A 27,463-nucleotide genomic window follows, 5' to 3' on the forward strand; every position below is an offset into this window, starting at 1 on the left:
CCAAAGTCCACCACCCTAACCACTAGGCCACTCCTCCACGCCTGAATAAATTCATTTACTACCTTGTGATTTACAACACAGTTGAGAAAGATGCAGTTATTACATCCAAAAGTCATTAATGTAATATCAGTACATCAAGATACATTCATTTCCCCTTTTCTTCATAGTTTTCCTCTGTAGTAATACATCAACTGTTGGCAGGATAGGTTATTATAAAGAACAAAATTACAGAGCATATACATAAGCATGGATTAGTGAGACAACATGGATTTAGCCAAGGGAAATCTTGCCTCACCAATCTACTACATTTCTTTGAAGGGTTGAATAAACATGTGAATAAAGGTGAGCCGGTTGATATTGTGTATCTGGCATTTGAAAATCTAGATATATGATACAAAGTACCTCATGAAAGACTCCTGAGGAAATTAAAAAGTCGTGGGGTAGGAGGTAGTGTCCTATTGTGGATTAAAAATTGGTTAAAAGAAAACAGAGATAGTAGGGTTAAATGGTCAGCATTCTCAATGGAGAAGGATAGATAGTAGGGTTCACCAGGGGTCTGTGCTGGGGCCACAGCTTTTTAACATATTTATATATAATCTAGACATGGGATTAATTAGTACGCTAATAAAATTTGCTGATGACATTAAGTTATTCAAAGTTAATTCACAAGAAGATTGTGAAAAATTGCAAGATAACTTTATGAGACTGGGAGACTGGGCATCCAAATGGCAGATGACGTTTAATGTGAGCAAGTGCAAAGTGATGTATGTGGGAAAGAGGAACCCAAACTATAGCTACATGATGCAAGGTTCCACATTAGGAGTCACCATCCAGGAAAAAGGATCTAGGTGTCATCGTTGACTATACATTGAAACCCTCTGCTCAGTGTGCAGAGGTGGCTAAGAAAACAAAAAGAATGTTAGGACTTATTAGAAGAGGAATGGAAAACAAAAATGAGAATGTTATGTCTTTCTATTAGTCTATGGTGCGACTGCACCTTGAATACTGTGTGCAATTCTGGTCATCGCATCTTTAAAAAGATATAGAGGAATTAGAAAAGGTACAGAGAAGGGCGATGAAAATGATAAAGGGGGTGGGACGACTTCCTTATAAGGAAAGGCTAAAGTGACTGGGGCTCTTCAGCTTGGAGAAAAGACGGCTGAGGGGAGATATGATAGAGGTCTATAAAATACTGTGTGGAATGAGTAGATGTGAATCGCTTGTTTATTCTTTCCAAAAATACTAGGACTAGGGGGCATGCAATGAAGCTATTAAGTAGTAAGTTTAAAAGAAACTGGAAAAATATTTCTTCACTCAATGTGTAATTAAACTCTGGAATTTGTTGCTAGACTCTGGAATTTGTTGCTAGAGAATGTGGTAAATGCAGTTAGCTTAGCAGGGTTTTAAAAAAAGTTTGATTAATTTCCGAAAACAAAAATCCATAAGCCATTATTAAGATGAACTTGGGGAAAATCCACTGCTTATTTCTGGGATAAGCAGCATAAAATCTGTTTTATTGTTCTAGGATCTTGCCAAGTACTTGTGATCTGGATTGGCCACTGTTGGAAACAGGATACTGGGCTTGATGGATCTTCGGTCTGTCCAAGTATGGCAACACTTATGTTCTAAGGCTCTCATGATCAGAGCCAGCCCGAACACTGGGCAGAATATGCCTCCACCACAGGGAAGGAGGAGAGGGGGCATTAGCTCAGCAGAAATCAGCAGCTAAGCTGCACTAAACAAGAATTAGGCCAGCTGGTGGAGAAGTCTTGAGCTCATGTGTGGCTCGGGGCTGCCATATCCAGCTGCTCTATAACAGGAAGTTCCGAGATGAAGGGACAAAACATGCTTTGAACATACATGAATGCTCAGGGCCCTGCACTGGCCGTGTTGGCTCTGGAATAGAGCTGTGCAGGCCAGGGAGCACTTGGCAAAGTGATGCAGCAACAGGGACAGTGTGTGTGTATTTTGAAAGTGCAAATCCTGACCCAGCCTCACCCAAGGTAGGGCTCCGCCCAGGTCAGATATTTATATATCTGTTTAAGATGAAAAGGTGAATGCTAACAAATCTACAAATGAAAGTGGAAATAAATAATTAAGGCGTGTGTTTACTAAAGGGAGCTCAGCGGTTAGCACAGGATTCAGCATGTACTAATAGCTACTGTGCACTAGAACAGCCAGCATGCGAGAAACCCCAAGATAACTGCTTTGCACATGATGGGAGGACACTGGTGGGTATGAGTGGAGACAGAATAGAACTTAGCAAGATGCACACGTAAATCCATATCGTTGCCAATTAACGCTAATAATTGTGAGCGTCCAATTATTGGTGCTAATTGGCTCATTACACAATGAAATTTGCATGCAAATTGGAATTGAACCAGATTTACGCGTGTAATTTTTAGCACAATATACAGAATCGGGGGGGGGGGGGGGGGTAAATTATAAAATCCAGTAAAAGTCAGATTATGAATGATAGAGGAGATAAAAGTAATGGGTATAATCTAAAACTCTTGATTAGTGTCACGTCTGTGGCCGTGACAACCCTCAGACTTACCCTGTTTCTGGGAGTCAGTGGCTGTGCTGGCTTCTGCTTGTCTCTGTGTCTGTCTCTGTCTTAGTTTCTCTCTGGCTCTGTGTGCTGATTGCCCTACTGAACCTCACCTGTGTGGGCAATGCCTCTTCCAAGATGGCTGCCGCCGACTCCTCTATGCCAGTATCCAAGATGGCTCCCGCTGGGCTGACTTCTCTGTGTGTCAAACCTCTGTTTTGATGCAAGGTGATTGCTGCAGCTGTGCCTCTGGTGTGGAAGGGCTTTATTAATCACTTAGAGACTACAGCCCTTGCCTTTGCATCTCATCTAAGGGCCCTGGTGTATAGAGTGCTCTGTACACTGTTTCAGTGTTTGCTCTGTGTGAGTTTCTATGTCTGACTAGCTAGCTTAGGCACCGTGTGGCTTGTTAGCCTGTGTATAGCTTTGCTAGTTCTCTGTGTTTGTTCCTAGTGTTAGACTAGCCAGCTTAGGCACCGTGTGGCTTGTTAGCCTGTGTATAGCTTTGCTAGTTCTCTGTGTTTGTTCCTAGTGTTAGCCTAGCCAGCTTAGGCACCGTGTGGCTTGTTAGCCTGTGTATAGCTTTGCTAGTGCTCTGTGTTTGTTTCCAGTGTATGACTTGTTAGCTTGGGCACAGCTTTGTTGTTAGCTGGTGTATAGCTTTACTAGTCTCCTGAGTTTGCTCTGTGTATGTTTCCAGTGTATGACTTGTTAGCTTGGGCACAGCTTTGGTTGTTAGCTGGGGTATAGCTTTACTAGTCTCCTGAGTTTACTTCTTGTGTATGACTGGTTTGCCTGGGCATAGCCTTCCTATTAGCTTGGGCACAGTTTACTAGTCATTGTGTTTGTACCTGCCTTCTGCCAGAACCCGGACATTCCCTGCCTGTCTGCCTTGCCTTCGCCGAGGTGCCAGGGGGCACTCCTGGATCCTCATTCCTGCTGTTCCTGCTTGCAAGTTCCAGTTCCGGTTTTTCCTGTAAGCCCTGCCGGCCGCCCGAACCTGAGGGCTCAACCCTCGGGGAAAGGTGGTCAAGCGTAGGTGAAGCCTAGGTCCAGTGTGTTCCAGTCCAGCGGGTTCCGGTCCCGTGGGTTCCGCTCCAGTGTGTTCCAGTCCAGCGGGTTTCACCCCTGTATGTTCCAGTCCAGTGGGGCCCTCCAGTGTGTTCCAGTCCAGCGGGCTCCACTCCAGTGCGCACTCGTTCCGGTGCGTTCCAGTTCCATGTATTCCTGTGTGGAACTCCAGTCCGGGGTTCCGGTCCAGTTTTGTCTCATCTCTACCTTGGAGGTGATCTTGCCTGCCACTGCCGCTCCACGGTAGTGGCCCACGGACTCACAAACCCAGTGCTCCCGGGGAAGAAGCCTGACAGTGTGCCAAGGTCCTCGAGCACGCGACAATTAGGGATATTGATTTTTGTGGGTACGTATCTCTTATGCTTCTCTTTGAGCAGTGATGACTGATTTTCTTGTTCCCTGCATTTTAGGTTGTAGGGGAGAGTAAGGGGTTTGGACTGGGGTTTTGAGGAAAACTAAATTGGATGTACTATTGGGTTTTTGAAATGAGAGATTTTTATTGTTGAAAAATGAATGTAAATAAAGTTTAAAAAACAAGATGGCCATGATTCACAGTAAGGCTGCATGGGGGGAGGGGTTGATGTGGAAGGGCATAATCGAACGTTGCCGGTGAAATAGATCGCCGGCAATCTATTTTGGCGGTGGCACAACAGCTGGCTGGAACCGTATTATTGAAAAAAATGGCCGGCCATCTTTTTTTTTCGATAATACGGTTTAATTTAATTTTGTTAATTTTGTTACATTTGTACCCCGCGCTTTCCCACTCATGGCAGGCTCAATGCGGCTTACATGGGGCAATGGAGGGTTAAGTGACTTGCCCAGAGTCACAAGGAGCTGCCTGTGCCTGAAGTGGGAATCGAACTGAGTTCGCCGGGTTTGAGATCGCCGGTTTTGTTTTTCAGCGATAATGGAAAAAAATGCCGGCCATTTCAAACCCGGCGAAATCCAAGGCATTTGGTCGTGGGAGGAGCCAGCATTTGTAGTACACTGGTCCCCCTGACATGCCAGGACACCAACCAGGCACCCTAGGGGGCACTTCTAAAAATTTAAAAACAAAATACAAATAGCTCCCAGGTGCATAGCTCCCTTTCCTTGGGTGCTGAGCCCCCCCAAATCCCCCCAAACCCACTCCCCACAACTCTACACCATTACCATAGCCCTTATGGCTGAAGGGGGGCACGTACATGTGGGTACAGTGGGTTTGGGGGGGGGGTTGTAGGGCTCAACACTTAGCACCACAAGTGTAACAGGTAGGGGGGGGGGTGGACCTGGGTCTGCCTGCCTGGAGTGCACTGCACCCATTAAAAACTGCTCCAGGGACCTGCATACTGCTGTCAGGGAGCTGGGTATGACATTTCAGGTTGGCAAAAAAGTGTTTTATTTTTTATTTTTTTTTAGTGTGGGAGGGGGTTGGTGACCACTGGGGGACTACGGGGAGGTCATCCCCCATTCCCTCCGGTGGTCATCTGGTCAATTGGGCACCTTTTTGAGGCTCGGGCGTGAAAATTAAAGGACCAAGTAAACCCGGCGAAATACTGAACGCTGCTTTTTTTTCCATTATCCGTGAAAGCCGGCAATCTGGTAGCCATGCCCTTGCCCGTCCATGTCCCGCCTTCACTACACCGCCGACACGCCCCGTTGAACTTTCGCCGGCAAGGCGACGGGAAAGCAGCGATGCTGTCAAAAAAGCCGCTTTCCATTATACCGATTTCGCGCTTTTGAGAGATGGCCGGCCACCTCCCAATTTATGTCGGGAAATGGCCGGCGATCACTTTCGAAAATAAGCCTGATAGTTAAGCAAATTCACAGTAAATCAATAAATATCTCTAATAGCTGTAAGGAAATACGCTTGGACAGCCATTTGATGATGGAAATATAACACACTAGAAAAAAGTTTATGAAAGGATCAAAGGAAATGTATTTAATTGGCTGATGACTTATGACGCATTTGCAAGGATATCTTAAGAAAAAAATAGCACCAATCTGAAGTACCCCTGGTCTCCAAGTAGAAATCGCTTATGACACAACATATTAGTTTACTTATTCCTAACTACAGTTCTCCTTATTTTAATCTTGGATCTTTATGTTGTGGACGTGGGTGATTTATCGCTTTGCTTTTTTTAGGCTTGTTTTTGTTTTATTGAGATATTATTGTATTCTTACTTCTTATTGATCACTTTACTGTACAAGTATGTTGCTTGGTTATATTGTTAAAAGCCTATAAATTTATTTTTTTATTTTATTTATTATGACATTTTTACCCCACTTTTTCCCAAGAAAGCTCAGGTTCAATGCGGCTTACATAACAACTTAAGAAGAAGCATTGGAAGACAATATTAATATTAATACAAGAATACAACTTTTAAAAAAAGAAAAAAGCTTATCAAGAAACTCGCATCAAATCAGCATACAAGTGGTCTTTACCAGTGGTGACTGTCTCTTTCTGAATGGTAAAAAGGGAGTGTTCACAGTGGGGCAGTCCAAAGACATCCCAGAAAAGTAAGGGTAAGGGTCATGGATTTCATATACTGCCATTATGTGGTACAAGCAAAGAAGCTTATATTTATTATATGTAGGTACTTTCTTTGTCCCTAGTGAGCTCACAATCTGAGTATTGTAGCTGGGGCAATGGAGAGTTAAGTGACTTCCCAGAGTCATGAGGAACTGCAGTGGGAATTGAAACCAGTTCCCAAGTTCTCAGCCCACTGCACTAACCACTAGGCCTACTCCTCCACTAACCACTGGCTACTTCTCCACTCCATGTGTGTGGGATGTTCATTTGTTTTACATTCCACACCTACTTCCCACTGGAAAATTTGCACCTGAAAATTCTGTTCCCATAGTCCTGCTGGACAAGACATTTTCAAAGGAAAACTCCCCATGAAGTTTCTCATTGAAAATCAGCTTGCAGGCCTGCGTGAACAGAACACCCACAGGCCTGAAATCTCCACAGGTGGACTCAAAATTGTTCTCATTAAGTTTGTTTCCTGTTATGAAAAGAGCATCAACTCATGGGAGCCAAACAAAATTCTCCAATCGGTACACTATTACGCCTCTGTCTTTGAGTGCCAATTACCAAGCAAAGAAATATCTGTGCATTTGCAATTAAGGGCTTTGATAATGAATCTTACGCTTTTAATCACCACAGTGCGTGAGCTGGCTGCTAAGCACAATCAGAGCAAAAGTCTGAGAAAAGACACATGAATGGCTTTCCAGCGAAGTCAGTGGAAGCAAAACCGGTAACAGAATCAAATGAAACCTCAGGCTCCTATGTTGCAAAGCAGTAAAGGGAGAGCCACAGATCAGCTAGGATCTTTGCTTCATATCGGAAATGGAAGTGGACGGAACGTACTGGTCTTAAGGCCCACATCCAATGCTTGCAAAGCAGTAGTTATACTTGAGAAAGGTACTAGCTAGAGCAGAGATTATCAACCTTTTTCATCTCATGGTACACTTACATAGCGCTAAAATTGTCAAGGCACACCCCCACACATGGTCCAGCATTTTATCTTCTCCCCTCCCATCGCTACACCCACATATGGTCCAGCATTTTGCCTCCTTCCCCCCTCACCCCCACACCCACACATGGTTCAGCATTTTGCCTCCTTCCCCCCTCACTCCCACACCCACACATGGTCCAGCATTTTGCCTTCTTCCCCCCTCACCCCCACACATGGTCCAACATTTGACCTTCTTTCCCTTCCACCTCCACACATAGTCCAGAATTTTACCTTCTCTTCCCTCACCACCTTCACAATTAGTCCAGCATTTACCTTCTCCGCCCACATCACCCTCAGAAATAATCCAACATTTACCTTCTGTCCTCCACCACCCTCACAAGTAATCCAGCATTTACCTTCTCTTTCTCCTGTGTCCACAAAAAATAGTCCAGCATCTATCCCTCCTCCCTCCTGCCCCCTCTCCAGCTGGCGACCAGGCATCTCCCCTTGTCTCTCCTGACCCCTCCTCCCTCGGGTACCTTTTAAAAGTTTCCTTGTCTCTGACTCTTCCCGCCAATGTGGAAGCAGGAAGTTACATCAGAGAGAAGGCTCCGGGGTTGGCGCAAACAAGCTGTATGAATCGCTGCTCCCTGCCATGACCACTAGAGACAAGAAAACTTACTCCATTCTGGCACAAATTAAGCTGGCCCAACTCCCGTGGCACACCTGGGGAGCAGCTGTGGCACACTAATGTGCCACGGCACAGTGGTTGAAAAACGCTGAGATAGAGCATAGCATCATCATACCCTCTAAGCTGAGCAGGAGTCCTCCAATTGCATTGCTACCAGTAGGGGGTGGTGCTTCAATATTGTGTTTTCAAACACTAGGCACAGGTAGGTTCTCTGGCGTCCTGCAGAGGTTGCCTGTTCCTCACTATTGAAAATGTGATAGCAAAATAGCACCCCACCCCCACTGGCAAAAATGTAGGGTGGAGGACTCCTGCTCAGCTTAGAGGGAACAGTGCATAGCATATGACTTTCATAATGTTGCCCTTGCGGTGTGAAGGATATAAATGGTCACTACCTCCCTAATTCTACAAATTTGGATACACATTTTTATGCTTAGCCCACAAAGTAGTGCGTGCAAACTTACAGAATAGTGCCAGTTTTGCCTGCACCTCTGCAAACTCAGTAGAGGACTAGCCTCGTAGTGTAGCAGACTTTGATCCTGGGGACCTGGGTTCAATTCCCACTGCAGTTCCTTGTGACACTGGGTAAGTCACTTAACCCTCCATTGCCCCAGGTATAAAATAAGTACCAGTATATAATATGTAAACTGCTTTGATTGTAAGCACAAAAAAGCAGTATATTATGTCCCATTCCTTTCCCTATGGCTGGTATAACTGGGGGCATTTAAATGTTAGGCCCACCAATACCAGTTATAAATTTACCTCATAATAACATACCCTGTACTTGTTATTTGTGCAGACTGTTGGGAAAGGGGGTAAACTAGTGAATAAAGTTGAGAAAATTCTGAGGTTGATATTCAGCTGGCGGTGCTCAGCGTTTTGCCAATGGCCACTGGCTTATGCCCGTAAATTTACTGCTGTTCTCTTCTCCAGCGCGGCAGGACATCAGACTCACAGAAAGAGAACCTGCCCTTGCAGATCAGCAATGCGGCCACGCCGGAGAAGAGGACTTCGGCTGGCAGGGGTTGGGGACCCCCATCAGCAAAGGTACCCAACGGCGGGAGAGGGTTGGTGGTGGCGGGAAGAGGTGGGTCGAGAGGGTTGGCGTCAAAGGTGGTGGTGGGGGTGGGAAGGTAACAAATGTCGGGGGGGGGGGGGGGGGCTAAAATGTGCCCCCTCACCTCGGACTCTGGAGCCCCCTCCCGCCGAAGTCTGGCTACACCCCTGGGCTAAACCACAGCTGGATAACTGCGATATTCAGTATTTAACTAGCTATGGTGAACTGCATAGATAGGACTGACTTTTATGCGGTCCTATTTATGAGATTACCTTGGTCGGTTAAGTGCTGAATATTGGCAATTAACCGGCCCCAAAATGCCCCCCCAAATAACTGGTTTTGCGTTAGGAGCTAACTGGACATTTTCATCAGCACTAACTTGTTAAGTGCAACCGGTGCATTTTTTCTAGCAAAAAAGGTGCCAGTACTCAAATGCTAGGTCACTCTTCAGGGTGGGGTGATCACTGAGGGATTCATTCCACAATAGCCAGGCCCCCTGCGACCAGTCATAGAATCTATGACAAGGCAGAATTGGTTTGTAGAGCCTGAGCTCTTTCATTAAAACTTGGGTCAATTTTAGCAGACAATGGAAAAGGTGCCGGTACTCAGTACCCCCAAGTACCCCCTCAAAAAAAGCCCTGAGTGCAACCAAAAATGAGCAGTTAGTCCCAAACAAGTGATTTAACTAACCAGGGGCCGTTTTTGGCTGGTTAAATCACTTGAATATCGACCCTGTATGTACATATACCCCCGGATTCTATATAATGCGTAGCGAGCAGTGTGCATTAAATTGTGCATATGCCCAATTTATACGCGCCACTCAATTGAATAATGAGCCAGTGATGATAATTGGCAAATAACAATCAATTATCACTAACTGGGCAATAATTGGAATTTATGCGCTCTTCTTTTTAGGCGTATTGTAAAAGAGGCATGCTTAAATTCTAATGCATGTAGCTAAAAAGGGGGCGTGGCCATAGGAGGAGTGTGGGTGCATCATGGGCATTAGTCAAATTTACACGCGTTGTTACAGAATGTGGGGGAACGCACCTAAAGTTAGGCGCAGGTATTTGCACCAGATTTTCAGTGGTGTAAATGGCCACACCTAAATGTAAGTGTGTTCCCCGGTCCTATGCGCTATTCTATACACCGCGCCTAACTTTAGGAGTGTTGTATAGAATAGCGCTAGGTGCTTTAATCAGACACATCTAGATTTTAGATGCCGTTTACTGAATCTGGCCCTTGCTGGTTTTCTACCTAGACCTCAAGATACTTCCAGGTACGCCTGGCTAAAAGTCCACACGTTATGGCCACCCACATGAACTCTCAGCCGGACATTGGCGGGCAATTTTAGGATGGACCAATTTGCCAGGGAAAATAGAGATATTTAACCAGGTAAATGGCTTTGAAAATTGCTGGTTACCTGGAAGCACCATAAACAAAGCAGTCACTGAGATACTTCTACTAATCATTTCTATAGTGCTACTAGATGTATGCAACACTGTACAAATTATATACAGGTACGTTTTCTGTCCCTAGGGGGCTCACAATCTAAGATTTTTGTACCTAGGGCAAGGGAGGATTAAGTGACTTGCCCAAGGTCACAAGGAGCTGCAGTGGGAATCCAACCCAGGTTGCCAGGATCAAAGTTTGCTGCACTGACCATTAGGCTACTCCTCTACAAACAAAACTTTTCAGCAAAATTCTTTGACCAGAGAACTTTCAGATCAAGTATACATTTCCCGAACTACTATTTCCTTTCCACGAGATGAAGTGGAATAAAAATCTTCATTACAATGGAAAGAAACTCCGCTTATGATGAGAGCAGGTTAGTTCAACACAAACACTCTAACTGATATTCAGCTGCCAGCAGTCAGCAGTTTTTTTTAAATGTTGACCATCAATGGCTAATTTAGCCCCGGATATTCAGTGCTGGGTGATATGCGGCACTGACACTGAACATCCAGGGCTAAATTGTCCCTCAGTGCCTGCCAAGATCCGCATAAGACAGTTATGTGGCCCCAGCTGAATATCAGCCAGGACCTGCATAACTTTTTTTTGTTTGTAGTCCCTGCCCAGTCCCTGAAAAAAACCCCTCCTTCCCTCCCCCCAACCCATGCCAAATAGAATCCCCCCACCCCCCAAGAACATCGCCCCCATCCCACTCCATGGTCTAGGTAGCACCCCCTGTGCCTACTTTTGCTCTCTGGTGGTCCAGTGGGGTATTGGGGGCAGGAGTGAAGTCCCCTCGCTCCTGCCCCTTGTAGCTGGCTTGAAATAATTGTGGCAGCTCATGGTATCTAGACTTGGGGGGGGGGGGTAACATTCTGGGCAGGAGTAGGGGGTGGAGAGAGTGAAGGAAGCAGCTTTTTGTGGGGGCCGAGAGGGGGATTTTGGGAACTAGAAAGAAAAAAAACATTATGCAGGTGTCGGCACCCACATAACTATGTTGGCCACATTAAGACAGCTTTTGAGTTGTCCTAAATTCACCTGCTTAGCTATGCGGGTGCCAGCACTGAGTACTGCCTGCATTCACATAACTACCAGCTCCCCCACAATGCTGCCCCGACCTACCCATTCTTTTATGGGCAGTCAGAGCTGATATTCAGCTGCACTGCATGATTTAATGCCGCTGAACATCGGGGGTTGGACGCCACAGGTGATTTAAACGGGCAGAAGCCTCTCCTGCCCACTTAAATGGCTTTCGATGTCGGGCCCATTATTTTTAGCATTTATGCTGTCTGTCTCACAATCTTACTGTAAATAAAAGAATAACACAGCTCCAGACAATCCAGTGCCTGGAAAAAAGACCTCCAGTCAGTTTGGCTTACTGAACTTGCACCCCAGTGCATTCTGGTATTGAAGTGTGGCTTCTTGTTTGAAACCAACACTGCAGGTACAGTTACCAAAACTTATCAAATGGGAGTATGAAGAACACCAGGACTAGTGAAAGGTCTCCTCCTGAATCTGGGCTGTATTTTATCACTGTAAAAATACAATAAACATCTTTTAAATGCTCAGCTATATGCTGTATTCCATGTTATATGATTCTGGTATGTATTTTTGTGTTTCTCGCCTAAATTACCATTTCCTAATCCAGATACTCCAAATTTCCAGAGTCAGCAACTTGTTTCATGGATAAAAATTGTGCCTGCAACATCATTGGCTCCCTAGACATTACTGCATCCAATTTAAACTCCTTCCTACTTTCCACAAGGTTCTTCATTCTGGTTCTCCTACCTCTCTTTCATCACACTTCTGCATGGGCTCTTAGCTCGCTTCACAACAGGAATCACTTTATTTTCCCAGTTTTGCATGCCTACCTTGATTCTACACACCAGAGCGATTTCTACTTTGCAGGCCCTCTCTCCTCTGGAGCTCTCTCCCTATATCACTATGCGGTAAACTCTCCTTTTCTAAATGTAACCCTGGTCCCACAGCTCACTCCGATCTCTCTGGCTAGACTCCTCAGAAGCAAGGGGAACCAGGAACCAGGGAACACAAAACTGATCTTCTACCTCTATCGAGCTGGGTGTGGGCCGGGGCTGGATTATCTCCAGTAGACCGAAGGGTAGTTTTTCTTTGCGACAGGTCACAGTTCACTCTCACATAAATGACCAGGAGTCTTTAGGTAAACTTTTAACTTTCTTTACTGAGCAAAAACTTGTAAAACAGTTCAAGAAAAAACACAACTCAATATGTAAAGGCCAGGGCATTTGATGGCCACAGAACAGCTTCAGACATAATCTTCTATATCTCCAGGGTATGCAACAGTCTTAAATCAGCGTCATCATAATCTTATACAAATCTGACCCATCCCAGATCAAGAACCCTTTAAGTGCCAGCAAAAGTCACGCCAGAAGTGAGGGTCCTCTGCTCCCACTTCTCCCACCTGGGGTGTCCTTTTCCCCAGGCAACACCCTCCCTTAAGATTTCCCACTTTGAGAAACCAAATTGCGGGCACCCTCTACCCTGCAGCAGGTGCCTCATTCACTGTGCACTGCAAATTTCTCCTCTGCAATTCTGAGATTTCCTCCTTGGTGCTTGGGTCTTGGTGGGGGTGGGCAAGCAAAGACCACGTTTTCACAAAGTCAACCTCTTTTACTATCTCTTGGCCCTGCCCATGAGGGCTAGCCCCTCCCATGTCCACCCACCAGGCTGGCAATCCCAGCTCCTGTTGTCTTAATGACCTCCAGAAACTCCTCCCACCTTCTGCCTGCAGCAGAGGCACTTTTGTTTTTTTTTGGGGGGGGGGGGGAGAGGACACACATAAATTTAAGGTCCTTTTCAAAACTTACCTTTTCAGCTTAGCATTCAGTGAGCAGACATAGATCTGGGTGGCATGACTGCTTGAGACAGGAATCGAGAACCACGAGCAATCAGGAAAAAGCCCCCACGTAGAGAATCCAATCAAAAAGGAGTAGAGGATGGGTAATGGACACTCCAACACAGGAACTGCTGCTTAATAGATACCCGACACGGTCCGTGTTTCGGTGTGATGAAATGATATCATACTGACGCTTTCTGGCTGCGCTTTATGTCCACACATTTTTTGAACGGAGTGCTTTGGATAGTTCCATCTATTGACATCTGTTTGAATATCATTGTGACTCCTGTGGTAGGAATTTCATCAATGCTGAAACACAGACCGTGTTGGGTCCTACTGTACAAGTATTGAATAAAGCATCTTTTAAGCAACAGTTCCTGTGTTGGAGTGTCAATTACCCATCCTCTACTCCTTTTTGAATGACTGCTTGAGACCCATCTCTGCCCTCTACTACACTATTCTGTTTCCTCATCTGTCTCCGTTCTACACTTCTCTGTCCTATTTTTTATGTAGTTCCCTTCCAGACTCACTAATTTATTTTAATTTTGTAAACTGCCTTGGTGCTCTTGATGAAAGGTGCTATATCAAACCTAATAAATCAAAAAAACACTACAAATTCCTTGCACACCAATTTTCAGTTCTTATTTTCATCTCTACAACATGAGGTTGTAAAGGAATATCACACCCGAAGTGCACTAGTCTCACCCTGACCTTCCTCAGTTCTACTATCTCATTTTGTCCTGCAATCTCCGAGCCAGCTGAAAGATACGTTCAGCTGCCTTGAGATTTAAAGAGAAAGAAAGACAAATCTAAAGCGCTTAAGACACACACAAATAATGTTTCTTCCTCAACTGCTCAAGGAAAATCAAGAAGGATAATTTTTTTTCAACTTGCTACAGCCCTTATCAGTGCAAAGCAAATGTGAACAATGCTGTCTGTCAAGCTCCCTGCTTTTGTCAGCTTCGCAATGTGTTGGTCACAAGTGATAAGTGCTGCTCTCAGTGCTAGAACACTGACGTTACCTGGTCATGCTGTAGCGCCTTCTGGGAAAGACTTGCATAATGAAGGCTCAAGTGAGATTTTTCTTGCACAGCATCTTTCAGTTCATATTCCTGGAAGAGAAACAAGAGAGGTAAATGAGATTAGCGGACCTGCTCTATCGCACATTTTGGGTTCAGCACGGTCTGTCCTAATAATCGATGTTTTACGGCTTTCCTTACTGCAGTTATTTATTGCATTTATTCCTATTTATGTCTTTGGTATCATGCAGAAGAAGAGCCGTGAGGAAGGCTTCATTGCTGAAACAAGGCCTACGTTGGGTCCACAGAAGTTGTTTTACTCTGCACTTGTCATCCACTGTTATGAATAAAGGTTTTGGCTTTATCATCTTGGGCTATTTATTTTGTGGCCATTTACGCCCTTTGTGTTCTTTTTCAAGGCAAAGGATGAGCCATTTTTGGTAACCAGTAAGTTGGGTATCCAAGAGTGAGACTTACTGCCAACCTAAACTCTAGCAGAAGACCTAATCCATGCCTATGCTGGAAACATTGGGCCCAATATTAAAAAAAAAGCTTAGCTCCTAAATTTATGTTCCTAAATTAAACTCCTCCATTTCTGCCATATTTTTAGCCAAAATTATGAGCATAAATTTTCAACTGAAAATTCACCTTAATTTAGGAGCTTAAAGTTATGCTTATGAATTTACACCTCAGCCCAACTAGATTTATCTAGCCCAGGGGTGTCCAATCTTGGCTCTCGCCAGGTCAGGTTTTCAGGATTTCCCCAATGAATATGCATGGAGATCTATTTGCATACAATGGAGGCAGTGCATGCAAATAGATCTCAGGCATATTTATCTATTTAAGCACTGCAGAAATCTTGAAAACCCTACTGGATTGCAGCCCTCGAGGACTGAGTTTGGATAACCTTGACTAGCCATAATTGGGACATAGACAGCAGAAGTCTGCCTGGCACTAGCACTTCCCAACTACTGGACTTGCAACTTAAGCATGGCTAAATTGTTTTCATTCCATTCTCTCTCTCTCTTTTTTGTGCTTATCCTACACATTCTTGAATTCTTGTCACCATTTTTGTCTCCACAAACGTTAACAGAATTCAAGAATGCATCTTCAGTATGAGAAAGGCTAGATAATGAGAGTTTTGCCAAATGGTTATATAAGTTTTATTAATTATTAATACTTTTCTGAAGGCAGTAAACAAGGACCCTAATCAGAGACTTGAGGAAAGTAAAAAGCCACAGGATAAGAGGCAACACCCTATTTCAGATCACAAAAATATTTGAAGACATTAAGGGCTCCTTTTACTAAATGGTGGTAAGCCCAACACTAAGCTTTCAAGAATTAGGGCACTGATCTGTTGAAGGGATTGCAGCTCTCCAAAAATGTACTGTCAGTCCGATAAAAAGGAATCGCCTACAGAGTGTCTGCTGATCTTTACGGTTGCTTATTTAAGGGACTTAACATGGCAACACATTCTCCACTACTGAAGGACCAAGTCTATACTGTTTTTTTCTGGAAGCTCTAGAATTACAGAATGCCCCCCCTTCCAGTTTCCTCTCTCTTTCTCTCAAAGGTGATATGTGGGCAGTAGCATCTTATGTCCTTGACTCATTCACCATTGCTCTGAGAATGAAGGAACTCCGAGGACAGACATAACATTTCCCACCAGGGAAGGCAGATAACCTAGGCTGTAGCTGCTAATGGCACCAGATTGGCCCAAATGAAAAAAAAAGCTCTCTCTAATCTATTTGTTTTTGTTAAGTTTACTGCCCGACAGATTATAACATGAATACTGGTGAAAACTATTAAGCCTTCTGTTACTCCATGTTTTGTGCACATTTTTGCCAATTAGGCAATCCAGCTAATTCACAGCTTGCATCCGTGCTGATAATTTAATTATATCTAATACATCACAACACTATTACTGAGTCAAACTAGGTCTGCTGCCGGACCTACTCATATCAGTCTTCTCTAGCTGTTGATAATTAAACATCTCATTTAGCCAGCTAGAACATGATACAGAAACACATAACCCAATGACGTCTTATTAATTATAAACATTACAAGAAGCATTGACAGAGAATAATGCTATAGAGATTCAACTACTGTAGTAGCTTAAGTCTAATCATGTCTACGGTATAAGTCCAGGGATCACTCATGAAAAATGGTAATGTTCAAAACCTATAAATATTATGGACCTAATTACTTATGTGCACCTAATCCCCCAGATTTGCAACTAATCCCCCAGATTCTATATAGCGTGACTTAAGTTGCGAATGCAAATCCAGTCGTATTCTGTATTCTCCAAGGGGCTACAAAGGAAGTAGAGCAATGACGCAGACGATTCTGTATAACCAAGAGTCATAGCCATTTTATTCATTTGTTTTCTCTTTTTAGTTACCAAGGGCTCCTTTTACTAAGCAGCGGTATACAGGAGGTACCACCGGGTGGTACTTCTCACCCCTAGCATGCCGTCATTTCCAGCGCTACAAAAATGTATTTATTTTTGTAGCTCCAGAGTGTACCTAGCAGTAATTGGGCTGCGCGCTGCCCGGTTACCACCGGGTTAACACAGGAGCCTTTACCACCAACTCAATGGGTGGCTGTAATGGCTCCCCCCCAGAAACGGCCGTGTGACAAGTGCTTTACTTGTCCCCGACCATTTTCTGTAGGAAAGCGAGACTTCCCTTTTACCAGCTGTGGTAAAAGGGGGCCTCAGTGCGCATGTGAAACATGCGCCAATGCCAACGCCAGCACCCTTTTGCCACAGCTTGGTAAAAGGGGACCCAAGTGCTACTTAGACCTAACATACACACAAATGTAACAAAGTTGTCTTCTGTTTAATGTAACGATGTTTGTCCTCTTGTTTCAATCTAACAATTTTATTTTTAGAGTTTCTTTTTTCTCAGTTTCAGTGTTCAAGCTCTTCCCAATCTGGATTTGTTCTTCACCTAGAACTTAAAGGTTAAGTGGACTATAAATGCCAAAAATAAATTAAAATTTCCATGTGCAACTTGGTTAGTTAACAAGCCAATCAGTGCCAATAATTGCCAATTGTCTCACTTTCCTGAAGGAAATGGCCATGCAGCAAGTAAAGCACTTGCCGCGTGGCCATTTGGGGGGGGGCCCTTAACACCACCCACTGAGGTGGTGGTGAGGCTCCCGCGCTAACCCAGCAGTAACCGGGCAGCGCACGGTACTGCCAGATTATCGCCAGGTACACTCCGGAGCTACAAAAATAATTTTTATAGTGCCGGAAATGTCATCGCGCTAGGGGTGGGAAGTACTGCTGGGCTGCTGCTGTAGCCTGGCAGAACTTCTGGTATAGCAAGCGGAAAGCCCGCATTGGGCTTACCACCGCTTAATAAAAGGAGCCCTTGAAGAGTTTACTTTATACAGGACCCCTGAGTGAATTTTGGCAGTTTTTTTTTACAAACCTTACTTTTTAAGTTATGGTATGCTGCCTTGTTTCTCTCATTCTTTTGGTTGTTAAAACAAACACCTAAAATATACCCAAACCTAACTGTACCTTGTAACAGCTCTTTTTCAGGTGGTATTCAGCAGTACTGAGTATTGGTACCTTTTCCATTGTCTGCTATAGTTGACCCATGGTCCCCAAGTATTAGTGGAAAAAATAAACATTCCTTGACGCACCCAATTCAAAAGGATCATTGTGCCTGTTGTTTTCTTTTCGCTTTTTGTGCTTTGGATTCCCTCTGTTTTGTTGGTCCCAAGTATTAATCATTTATCGTTTATTAAAATTTAATATACCACCTTCCTTGCATGCAAATCAAAGCAGTTTACATAAAAATAATAAAACAGAAAATCAGAAAGGAACGCCCACAAGTTGATAGGAAAGACCTAACTATCGCAGACATCTAGCTAGAGTTCACCAAGATAAAACATTCATAACAGACATGTACAACCCCCCCCCCCCCCCCACACCTCTTGCTGCAGAAATCAACCTGGTCATGTGCTATAGACCTGCTGAAAAAGGTATGTTTTTAAAGATGTTTTAAATGAAGAATAGGAAGGCTCAAGGCTCTGTACACCCTAAATGCACACACACAGCATCCCCCACCCCTATGGTAGAAGCAGTGTCTTCAACTAATCCCCAAGGGCCAACAGATTGAGGAGCAGGCTACAGCCGGCACATGCTCAGACCCTGCAAAATGTGGAAGGCATGGAATGGACTCCGCAGCCTGCGCTGTCCAGACAATAAAGGGAGATAAAAATGTTTAATTTTGCTTTACTGGTCTGAACATTCCAGCTTTGGGAATCTGAAAGTGAAGCAGCAGCATCTCTGACATCTTTTCGGCCAACATTCAATGCTATTTACCCGGCCAGCGATGGCTTCTGGCCAGTTAAATCAGCCAGAAATAGCGATATAACCAGCTATCCGCAAATATTCAGCGCTGCACCAGCTAAGCGACCAAGTTGGGCCACTAACATAGCAGGCCTATCTTTGGCCACTATAAACTTAACCAACCAGAGCTAAATATTAACTTAGATGGTTAAGTTTACAGTGGCCAAGCCCCCCCCCCCCCCCCCCCAGATATTCAATGTCTGACAATGGAAACGGCCTGGCATTGAATATCTGGGCTCAGTGCCAACTGCGGGACTTAGCCGGCCTGCCTCCCACGTGCTGAATATCGGCCCCTTAATATTTTGCAGGAAGAAATGCTTTTTTGTTTCTAGCTCTTCACTGTTGCGCTACATGCAGAGTCCAGCTTCTTGGTGTTTCCAGCTCAGTTTTTGTCTTCACATTTCAGTTTCTAATATGTGGTCACTTATTGTGTGTATGGTAAGCCTCTAGCATATTTTGCATACGTGACCAATGTGAAGTATTTTTTATGAGCACGTAGTTCCTATGTAAGGACTTTTTAGCAGTCTGGCTTGTTCTCTTTTCTAATAGATGAATTCTAAGAACTTGACTCTAGGTCTGTTGCTGGGACTATGGTTATTATGAGGGCAGGTGGTCCGTGCCCCCCCTTCCGTTGAGAATGACCCTGCATTGACATGCTGGCACCTTTTTTTGTTAGAAAAACAAAGCTTCGCTTTGTAATATATCAACTGCTTTTTTTGTTAAGGAGGAACAGGAAAATCAAAATATATATAAAGAAAAGGGGATGTTTATGATGTTTGCAATAAGCCAGAAGTCAGAGATTCTAATAACCAGACACAGAAATGAATACAGGAAAGGCACTGTAAGAAGATAAGTCTGGTTGATAACACAATTTGACATTATTGTCTGGGTAACAAGGTTCCATGATGCCAGAGCAAGGCATCTGACCTCCTTTGTGCTAGTTGACTGTCACGATTGTATATCCCATGCCTACACTCATCTCGCGTCCTGGTAACCAGGCCCTATGGCTGCTGTGGACTGTCTTCTTCCTGTTTCCCAAACATGTTCCAGAGTTCATTCCAGTCCTATTCTGATGTTCCAGCATTCCAGACTTGCTTTGGGGTTCCTGCAGCCAAGCCTCACTATTACTAGTAACCTCATCTGTAATTGCCTTTATTAAGCACCTGGGAACTTTCAGGCTTGCCTTTGCAACACAGGTCTTCAGATGAGTTTTCATCTGTGTGTGTTTGTTGTAGTTCCAGCCCTGCTAGTTCTTGTCTTGCCAGTCTTCAACTTCTTCTCTAACCCTGCTTGATCCAGCCCTGCAAGCCTTCAGCTTCAGTTCTAATCCTGCTTGTGTCTGCCCTGTTTGTCTTCAGCTTCAGTTCCTCCACTGTTTGTTCCAACCCTGTCTGCTTTCAGCTTCCATTCCAGCCAAGCCTGTTTGAGAATCCTGAATCCTGTTTGAGAATCCTGAATCCTGTTTGAGAATGCAGAATCCGGTTCCAGGCAAGCCCGTTCCAGAATCCGGTTCCAGTCAAGCCAAGCCATGCCCGTTCCAGATTCCGGTTCCAGCCAAGCCTGTTCAAGAATCCGGTTCCAGCCAAGCCAAGTCCATTCCAGCATCCGGTTCCAGCCAAGCCAAGTCCGTTCCAGAATCCAGTTCCAGCCAAGCCAAGCCCGTTCCAGAATCTGGTTGTTGCAGTCCTGCTTATTCCAGCCCTGCTCATCTACCGCTTCAGTTCCCATCCTGTTAGTTCCTGTCCTGCTTGTACCAGCCTGTCTGTGTTCAGCCTCGCTTCCTGTTTGGGTGGGTCACCTGCTGCTGCCGGTCACTGGCAGTGGCCCAAGGGCTCACTACTCGGGACTCCTTGACAGTCCGTGACATTGATCATTACTTATTTCATATTGTTTAAAAGAACAATTCTCAACATTCACGTCTCTCATAGTTGGATGATTTTTCTAGACTTTCTGTGTTGTACCTCCAGTTACAAGGGAGATAAACAGATTCACAACAAATGCTGATAAACTAATTAATAATACAGAAACGCCTTATATAGATTTAATAGGTACATCAGATTTTTTTTTCTCACCTTCCCTGGAGTTGCAAATTATTCTGTGTAAAGCCAGTTTGGTTTTGTCCATAATTAGATGAAATTAAAATACATTTTAAGGAGCATGTGGTTTTCATGCACTTCTCTCCATTTCTTTACAGTTCAAAAGCATACCATGTTGCCTGTTGTGATCAGTTTTATTGCAGTCTAGCTTAATTTGGGTCAGGCTAACCTGACAGTCTAAGTTATAAGTGTCAACTTCAAAATCACAAATTAGAATATATCTAGAATTGGATTGGAGTTGTTACTTCTGAGTGTAGCACACTCCAAAATCCTGCCAGACCCAAGGATATAACAAAACAGCACAGAGAAGGTCCAAAGTACAGAAAAAAGTCCAAAATACAACAGAAAGCACCAACAGCCTTCAAAAATGGGACCCAACATGGGCCGTGTTTTGGTGTACAGCGCCTGCATCAGGAGTCAAATGTGTTTTTATATGAAGTAGGTGCCGTATGTGACAACAAGACTTCTTTCTTGTGAAATAAAATGGAGTTCCATTCACTTTATAAAGTGATCACTCGGCACATTGAAGAAAAAAAGGTCCCTTTGTTCTTTGATAAAAGGATAAAGAACAAAGGGACCTTTTTGTCTTCAATGTTCCGAGTGATCACTTTATGAAGTGAATGGAACTCCTTTTTATTTCACTAGGAAGAAGTCTTGTTGCCACATATGGCACCTAAGAACACATTTGACTCCTGACACAGGCACTGTGTCGGGTCCATATTGAAAGTCTCACAATTAAAGGAACTGTGTCCCGTTTTTGAAGGCTGTTGGTGCTTTTTGTTGGTCTGGATAATCGGAATCGTACTGTACTGCCTAACCAGGATGCCAGCATTTAGCAGGGTTTAAAGATTTGGATGGCTTCCTAAAGGAAAAGTCCATAGACCATTATTAAAAAGGAATTGGGGAAAATCCACTGCTTATTTCTAGGCTAAGCAGGATAAAATGTATTGTACTTTTTGGGGATCTTGCCAGGTACTTGTGACCTGGATTGGCCACTTTTGGAAACAGGATGCTGGGCTCGATGGACCTTCGGTCTGTCCCAGCATGGCAGCACTTATATAAACCATTGTAAATTAGTTTCCATAGGAGCAAATCATGACTTTATAAAATAGGAACAACATATGCGTCCTGTGCCTTGATAGCCTGGGCACCTTGTTATAAATTTACCCCCTCTATACTCACATATTCAGCTGCTAATTTTATGAAAGGTTGTACGTCATTACAACTTACCAGTTCTATTAAATGTATAAGCTTAAGAGCAGGAGAGAATTTCTTTTTAAAAAAAATTTTATTGAGTAATTTAAAGATATAGGGGTCGATATTCAGACTGTAGGAAGTAGCTGCACTGCCTCCCATGGTTGGTGCTGAGCCTGAATATTCAATGCCGGGCCATTTCTGGTAGCCAGCATTGAATATCCTGGTGTTTTTTTAACCTGTTTAAATTTAACCAGCCAATCCGATATTAAGCGCTGGACAGTTAAATTTAAACCAGCCAAAGATATTTCAGCTATTTTGGCAGCCTAATTTGGCTGCCAAACTTACCTGGCAATATGCTGAATATCGGTGGATAGCCAGTTATATCACGCGATATAACCAGCTATCTGCTGCTGAATACTGCCGGAGAGCCAGTTAAGTGCCATGTAAACAGCTGGGAGTCGTTCCTGGGCCGGTTAAATGATTTTAAATATTGGGCAGATAATCAATATACAAATGAACGATGCTTGGAAAAAGACCAAGCAGGCAACTACAATTTGAAAATATTTACATTCTATGCAAAAATTTACCACCAAAGGCCCTCAACTCCCCCACCCCGTTTCCATTATCTCCTAGATACCCACCCCTCCCCCACAAATAGGAAAACTATTATAAGAAAGAAAACAGTCTTAAAGCCAAATAATGCTATATAATATCCCACTGAGATTCAAAACTGTGTATCTTCTTGGGTTTCATAGCTCTTAATTTTTCCATTAGAAATAAATAGAACAGCCTATTTTGCCACATGTTTTGTTGGCATGGTACTAGACTTCCCAATGCAAGGCAATCTCACTTCTTTGTGCCAGTAAGCAATTGTCCAAACAGCATTTGAGTAAGCCAGGCCAATCTTGAAATCCAAAACTCAAAAGTCCCAAGTTTGGCATTAGAAGCAGGAAATAATTTCAACCATCTAAGATGAGCACTGTTTGAATGTCTGTTGCTGTTAAAGGACACAAATTTCCCAGGCTTTATTGCATAGTGCTATTTTTGTCTGTATGCTTTTTTTAAAACCCAATTTACAATGCAAAGTTAATCTGAACGTGCTAAGGCTTATAATACCAGATCCTGTGGCTAATTAACTACACTGGCGTTCTTATGATGACTATTATCGAATCAGATCACTTATGATTTGAGAAGTCCTTATGACAATGAATGTTTTAATCATTGTATTAACTAGTAGTTAAAAAAGCCTCTTAGAGCTGATTTGCTAAGACTTTTCTTCCTTTCTGTGTTGATGAGGAAAGCATTTTGTTAAATAAAGCTTGTGGGGGCCAGATATACCAAGCGTTTTCTCATGGACACATACTCTCTAATCCTATAAACTTGCACACCCAACTGAAGTCAGAGCCACACCTTCTTTGGTCCACTGGAGATCATTAATGATTACACAAGTTTCTATGAAGTGCTTTGAGTTTTCAGACATTAACTCAACTTAAGGAGTAAAATTTTGTGCCATTTGGGAGCTATTTTTGGTGTCATTGACTCTGGTGGTTCATAGCAGATTGTTAATTTAATTCCCTTTTTTAGGGTGGGGGGAGGTGAATGGGTTTATTATAGAAAGTGATGTTTTGCCACTTGTTTATTCTGTTACCTGTTGCTTTAATGGAATGGGTTTGTTCCATTGTTGGCTTATCACAATAAAAAAAAATTATTAAAAATAATACCAACTTGCACACCCTGTGAACACAAGTGAGTTACAGTAAGCTGCACATGTAACTTAATAATAATAATAATAATAATAATAATAATAATAATAATAATACTACTAGTGTGGGCATGTTTAGGATGCCCTACTGTGCCAGATGTGCAAATGCATTACAATATTAAATTTAAAATAAATGCTCACTAGTTAAATGAAAAATATTTTAGTCTCCTTTCTATTAAGGTTGACATTGAGTGTGAGAAGGGCCATTTCAAGGTGTACATGGATGGCAACTACCTGTTAATATACAGTTGTTGCAAACTCATGAGTGTACCTGGCAAGTATGTGATGATAAAGGGGGACATTATGGTCACTCATGTTTCTGCTACTCGATGGCTGTTATGAAAATGTATCAACAGAAAGACTGAATCATTTGTAACTGACCAAAGTTAATAGGCGCTGGTAAAGTATTCTTGCTTAGGGTGTTTACATTATTATTAACATGTTTAAAGCAAGTTTAAAATCCATCAGTTCAGTTAGTAAACTTTGTAATCACACTGTGTTTTTCATGAAATAAAAATACAAAAATATATAACAAGTAAAATATACCAATACAAATAAAAAAAACACATAAAATAAAATACAAAATCATATATTAATGAGCAAGTATTGGCTATAATTGGTGTTAAGCGACACTAATTGGCACTAAATAACAGTGTGTGCAAAATTCATAGCTGGCAACTGCAAGGGGGGTGTGGACCTGGAAGGGGCATGCCTAGTACTTATGCCTAGGGTTATAGAATACTTGCAGTCACACATCTGCCTACAGTTAAGCATGAGCATTTATACCAGCCATTGAACTAGCAAAGGTGCTCACACCTAAGGATAGGCGTGCAACTGTGGATTTACACTAGTATTCTATAATGGTGATTGCACAGACAATTGTAGTTATAGAATTAGGGCCAAATTCTTTAAATGGTGCCTTAAAAATCAGTGTGAAAAACCACACAGTTAATGTGATTCTGTAAAGTACACCTAAAGTTAGTAGAATATGCTAATGTGCTGTTCGTGTGACTAAACTTTAGGTGCACCCATTTAAGCCATCTAAAACCGGGGCAGAGGGAGCATGGAATGAAGGACAGGCGCGTGCGGCACCGACCCCCCCAGCAGCATGCACCCGGGGCAGACCGCACCCACCGCCCCACCTAGGAATGCCACTGACTCAAGGGATTTATTAAGAGCTGGGATCACATGAAAATTTAGGTGATCCTTTTGTACCAATGAAAACGTGGTGTAAATGCTTGTGACTAAATTTATGCATAGAATCCCCTTATTCTATAATTGTGCTTGTAACTGGAATCCATGCCCGCGCTCCACCCCAAAATGCCCATGACCCTCCCATTTCCATGTTCACTTTTCTGGGATGCACGTAAAATTTAGGCATGGGTCACACACCTAAATTTACAGGCATACATAATTGATTAAAATTAGTGCCAATTGCTTGTTTAAAAGCCAATTATTGGTACTAATTGGTTCATTATTCAATTAAATTGCATGCACAATTTGGGTACACGCCAAATTTGTGCATGCAATTTTTAGCACTTTTTATAGAATTAGGAGGAAGTGGGCAATTTTATAACATGTGAGGAAACATTTTTAAAAAAGTTTTCTATGTATATCCCTAGTGCAGAACTTACATTCTAAATCCATGCTACATGCATGCTGAAGGTTAGTGCAAAGGCATCTTGGGGCCCTGTTTACTAAGGTGTGCTAGCGTTTTTAGCACATGCTAAAAATTAGTGCACGCTAAACACTAGAGACACCCATACATTCCTATGGGTGTCTCTAGTGTTTAGCACATGCTAATCATTACCATGTGCTAAGAACACTAGCACGTCTATAGTGCGGTTAGTAATCAGAGCCCTTGGTGTTTTCATTTTTCTCATGTATAATGTCTACTTTTATCTGTAAGGAATGAGCAGTCATAAAAATAAAACCATAACATCTTCATTCTGCCCATCTCTAAGTCAATACTTTGTGCTCATAGGAAATGTTGTTTTCTGTGAACTTCTAGTGAGAAAGATAAAGGAAACACAACAGATTTATTTTTCTCAGTGATACTTTTTTAGCAGACTACTAGTTCATGTCAAAATATGTCAGTTGGAAAATGCCGACACATGCCCATGATTATTTTGGGAAGAGAAGTGTTTCCTCTCTCTCTTTTATTTTTGTCATTCCACGGGGAGGACAATTTTCAAAGCTGTTAAGGTGGCTGAATGGCACTTTGCTGGTGTAAATTGAGTAAAAAATTCACTCTCTCAATATGTCTAAGAGTTTGCATGGTGCTCCACAAGATTAATGCTGCATCTACTTCTGTCATTACTGTATTTCACCTAGTTTATATGGTAACCAGACATTAATTCTACAGTTTCAGCACCTAAGCACTGAGGACAGCTCCCATTTAGTACACTGACTCTGGACCTGATACACAAAGTTTACCATGCTGGGAATGTTTGGTTTTGACAGGCACTTACACCAAGCAAAAATAGCCCTGGTGGCTTAGTGACCCCTCACACCCTCCCGACCCTCCTGCACCAAGGAAAAATAGCCCTGGTGGCCTAGTGACACTCCTGCACTTGACAGCTTGGAGCCACAAACAGCAACTGATGCACAAAGGGGGATCCGTGCAGCTCATTCGCATGTGATCCCCTTTACTACTACTACTACTACTAATCAATTCTATAGTGCTACTAGACGTATGCAGCACTGTATATTCAGGTACTTTCGCTGTCCCTAGAGGGCTCACGATCTAAGCTTTGTATCTGGGGCAATGAATGGGTTAAGACCCCCTTTTACTAAGGCGCACTCACGTTTTTAGCACGCGCTAAACGTTAGAGATGCCAATGTATTCATATGCTTATTAAGTAGACCTAACTGAGAGTGTGGGGATTCTTCTCAACTAGTTCATATACAATCCCAAACACGTATATCTTATATCCAGTATTGTACCATTCAGAGTAGTGATATCATGTAAATATTAATCAGACATTGTATTTTTTATATTTTTTATATGTATACTTTGGTATGTATACTTTCGGGGATCTTCAGATATCAAGCTCATTTCCACCATACGGGGAATCTTCCCCAATTCTTAATGGTGTTTATCATATCTTCATGGATCAACCCGATCTTATGATTTTTATATTTTTATTCTTATAGTTATTATCTTATCTAATATTTAACATTACTTAGCTTCAATTAATTAGCGGTAGAGCAGCAAAGTTTCTTTCAAATCAAACCTCCGCCGACTTGGCCAGGTTTCGTGTATACTTCGTCAGGGAAGAGGTTTGCTACAATAAAAACAATAACATTAAAAATTTTGTCCAATCTTATTCGTATCACCACATTCTTATTTAACTCATTCTTATTTACCATAAACTATTTACCATTATGTGTTCACTTCCGTGTCCCAAAGAAAATGGCTGCGGCGTTCGCTAACGCTACTACAATTTAAATAGACCTCAGCTGATTCTAAATACTCTACTCTGATTGGATTCTTTACTTCTGTTAACCACCAATCAGATAAGAGACCACCAATCCAATTCGGAATTCAATCCATAAGGTTGCAAAGAATGTAATTGAAAAATCATTTTTTGTTCTTTATAATTCAAAAAAGATCCAGCGTTACCACCCTCCCAGCCCAACTGGATATGATCTATAATTCTCCATTTGATATCAGTTATATGATGATTTTTATCTATCCAGTGTTGAACAATTGGAGCAGACATGATTTTGTTATTAATACGAGATTTATGTTCATTAAGCCTAGTTTTAATAGGGCGACTAGATCGCCCTATATAAATCATTTGACAAGGACAAACAATGGCATACACAACATTCTTCGAGTTGCAGTTCGTATAGGAGCGAGACATTAGAGGACGTGTAGTTCCTG

The 27,463-nt window shown here is 42.8% G+C and overlaps 1 protein-coding gene across 1 annotated transcript in view; it reads right to left on the minus strand.

The window, feature by feature from the left end:
* The window catches only part of RIMBP2 (RIMS binding protein 2), a 592,869-nt gene that overhangs the window by 238,561 nt on the left and 326,845 nt on the right, over positions 1–27,463 (minus strand). Inside the window, exon 7 of the mRNA XM_030219259.1 lies at positions 14,157–14,246. Within this exon, the coding sequence (XP_030075119.1) occupies positions 14,157–14,246 (90 nt within the window). The remainder of the gene's footprint in view (positions 1–14,156; positions 14,247–27,463) is intronic.

This window comes from Microcaecilia unicolor, chromosome 11, assembly GCF_901765095.1.
Source record: "Microcaecilia unicolor chromosome 11, aMicUni1.1, whole genome shotgun sequence".
Taxonomy (NCBI): Eukaryota; Metazoa; Chordata; class Amphibia; order Gymnophiona; family Siphonopidae; genus Microcaecilia; species Microcaecilia unicolor.